The following is a 3,385-nucleotide window of genomic DNA, read 5'->3' as shown; positions in this document are numbered from 1 at the left end:
ACGTCCGCGCCGCGCGCTGCCTGGCGGAGCAGGGCTATGCCCATGGCTTCGACGTGGGCTGCGCCAGCCCAGAGGAGCGCGCGCGGGTGCTGGCGGCGGGCATCACGCTCTACGACAAGGCGCTGAGCTACGGGCAGCAGGTGGGTGACTCCTCCCCGGGCTGGGGGGGCTGAGGTTGTGGTCCCCAAAGTCTGCAAGGCTGTTCCCACAACCCCCTAGAGGGCCTAAACAACTCAAACCCTGGCCCCTTGGCTTCCAGAGAACCTATCCAATCCCACCACCCCCCACCCCCCCTAGAGGGCCTAAACAACGCAAACCCTGGCTGGCCCCTTGGCTTCCAGAGAACCTATCCAATGTCACCCGCCTCTCAGCATCGCCCGTGGGGCCCAGACCAGCTCTGTCACTTTTCTCCGCTGGGCCCTCTTCCTAGTGGGGCAGCTGCTGTAGATTTTTATTCTGGCAGCACCACAAACTCCACTTGACTAACTCATCCCTCTCATCCTGCCCCTCCCAGCAAGTAACTGTCCACCTGCCTGTGCACACCCACCCAAAGAAAAGGCACCCCGGGGACACCGCGCCAGACACTTGGGCAGCATTCCTACCTCCTCTCTCCCCTTCACCCCCATCCCCCCCATTCAGACCTCAAATCCTGTCCATTCTGCCTCCTCCTATCTCTGAGGTCTGTCCGCTCCTCTCCAGCCACCCTCCGCCAGCCCAGCCTCCATCAGTCCCTGCCTGAACCGGTCCATCATCCTGCCTGGGTTCCTGCCCTCTGGTTTGACCTTCTGCCTCGTCCTCCACCTGCAGCCAGTTCATGGCCTCAATCTTGCTACCCATGCTCCTCAGCTGCTTACAGCCACCAGTGACTCCCACTGCCTGGCAGACAAGTCCCAGGCTCTGCAGTGAGCATGGGAGGCCCTGCGTGATCACAGTCCCCTTTGCCACGGCCCCCTCCCAGCCAGGCTGTTCCTGTGGCCTGCTTCCCCTGGTACCTCCTGAGCCAGGTCTCCTTGCACCTACGTTGTCACTCTCTCAGCCTCTTTCCGAGGTGCCTTTCTGCTCACCTTTGCCTGGAAGGTTCTCTAGTCTCAGACATCCCTCCACTCACTCCTCCAGGCTGGGTTGGAGCCTCCCTGGGCTCCCATAGCCCTGCTCACGCCGTCCATTTACAAGCCTGTCTCTCCAGCTCAACCTTGAGGTCTTTGAGAGTGAGGACATTTGCCTGGCTTACCACCGTACATACACCCCATGCCTGGTACACAGCGGACTCACTAAATGTATCTTGAATGAATATAGGTGCAGCATAAGGCCTGGCACTAAATAGACAAATACTAGGTATAATAGTTACCTATTGCTGCATAACAAATACTAGTACCCTCCGAAACGTAGCAGCTTAAAGCAAGAAGCATATATTATCGCAGGGTTTGGTGGCTTAGCTGGGTGCACCTGGGCTGTGGTCTCATCTGAAGGTTTGCTCGCTCTCCTTCCAAGATTGTTCTGAAGGCTGTTGACAGGATTCAGTTCCTCACTGGCTGCAGCCAGAGGCCTCCCTCAAATCCTTGCCATGTGGACAGCCATCATTTTTACTACATTCTGTTCAGTAGAAGTGAGTCGGTAGGTCTAGTCCACACAGAAAGGAGGAGATTCCACGGGGCATGAATATCAGAAGGTAGGGATCCCTGGGTGCCATCTCAGAGGCAGTCTGCTTTGGATGACCAGCGAGTAGAGGCCTTGTCCTCCTTCCTACAGAAGAGGGGACCTCAGTTCAGAGAGGTATCAGGATTTTTCTGTGAAGGCACAGCACAGGCAGAGTTGAACTGATAACAATGACATTTTATTATGGTTTAGATTTGTGATATTTAAATAACAACACTCCTCACACAGGGGTCCACTCACAAAGCCTCTGTGCATCCCCTTAGAGCAGTGGTTCTCAACCTTGGCTGCACATTAGAATCACCTGGGAATCTTTTTAAAATCCTGATTTCTGGGCCTCATCCTCTGGAAATTCTGTTTCTTTGTTACTAATGTTGTGGCCCCACCCCATAACAAAGAAACAGAATTTCCGGAGGATGAGGCCCAGAAATCAGGATTTTAAAAAGATTCCCAGGTGATTCTAATGTGCAGCCAAGGTTGAGAACCACTGCCTTAGAGCCTTTTCCAACAAAGCTCTTGGCTTCAGAGAGGAAATGTGGAGTCCAGGCCTCAGGGAGCAGGGTGGAGCACGGGGGTTTAACTTGAGGAGCAGTACAGGGTGGAGATGAAGTTGGTACTCAGTCAGGGGGTCCGGTCCAAATCCCAGCTCCCCCATGCTCTCTCACCTCCATCCATCCTTAGCATCCCTGGACTTGTTTCCCTCTGTAAAATGGGGATATAATGGTCCTGAGGTCCTTGGCTTCCTCATCTGTTATATGGGGACATTCTCGTCTGGCTGAAGTCATAGCTAAGAGCTGATATTTGGGAAGCACCTGGAATAGAGCCTGCACAGAGACGGCAGGATCACAGACAGCCCCTGCCTCTCCCGGCCTGAGGGGGTCACCTCCGCCCCACACTGGGTGCAGCTGTGGCCATGCAAGGGGCCAGCAGGGGCCCAGGTCTCCTGTTTTAAAGCCTGAGGCCCTGAGTGACAGCTGCCCTCAGTGGGAAGGCATGGCCAGCATGTTTGTATTGAGTGTGGTATTGGCAGCAGAGTGGGGCCTACGCCCTGGGCTGGGAGCCAGGAGGCCTCCTCCTGCCTGGGCTGTGGTTTCCCCATCTGTGAAAGGGGGGGGGAGGGGAGGGGGTCCTGGGGGAAGCTTCCTGGAGGAGGGAATCAGGAAGTCAGAGGCTGGGGGGTAGGGATGGAATGGCTCCTCCCTCCCTGGTAGGGCCACCTACGTAGTCAGGGACCTCCCAGAGGAGAGAGTGTCGAGCAGGGCGCAGCCCAGTGCCCCAGGGAGAGAGCTGACTGCATAGGTGAGAGGTGGCCACCAGCCTGTGTGCTGTGCCCTCAGGCCTGGCCCAGCCGCTGCTCCCCAGGTCTGGACAGAGGGGCTGTGGTCAGTTTCCCCCAACAAATCCCAGGAGAAAGTTGGGGGTTTGGAGCTCCCCGTTTCATCATCCAGGGATTAGAAGAGGTGGTGCTTGTAAAGTAGCTGGCACAGAGTAGGTGCTCAAGAAATAGCTACAGTCAGCGTCATGACGATGACTCCCTTATAGTCAGAGGAAGGAGGCTTGGTTGGAGCCCCCAGCTCTCATTATTTTTTTTTTAAATATATTTTATTGATTTTTTACAGAGAGGAAGGGAGAGAGATAGTTAGAAACATCGATGAGAGTGAGACATCGATCGGCTGCCTCCTGTACATCCCCCACTGGGGATGTGCCCGCAACCCAGGTACATGCTTGACCG

The 3,385-nt window shown here is 55.6% G+C and overlaps 1 protein-coding gene across 1 annotated transcript in view; it reads left to right on the top strand.

Moving 5' to 3' along the window:
• Positions 1-2: 2 nt before the first annotated feature.
• The window catches only part of TTC22 (tetratricopeptide repeat domain 22), a gene marked incomplete at its 5' end in the record, with an annotated part of 21,760 nt that continues 18,377 nt past the window's right edge, over positions 3-3,385 (top strand). Inside the window, one exon of the mRNA XM_006768394.2 lies at positions 3-140. Within this exon, the coding sequence (XP_006768457.1) occupies positions 3-140 (138 nt within the window). The remainder of the gene's footprint in view (positions 141-3,385) is intronic.

The sequence above is a fragment of the Myotis davidii genome, unplaced genomic scaffold, assembly GCF_000327345.1.
Source record: "Myotis davidii unplaced genomic scaffold, ASM32734v1 scaffold79, whole genome shotgun sequence".
NCBI lineage: Eukaryota > Metazoa > Chordata > Mammalia > Chiroptera > Vespertilionidae > Myotis > Myotis davidii.
Note: the sequence above shows the minus strand (reverse complement) of the source record. Positions and strands in the feature narration are given on the sequence as shown.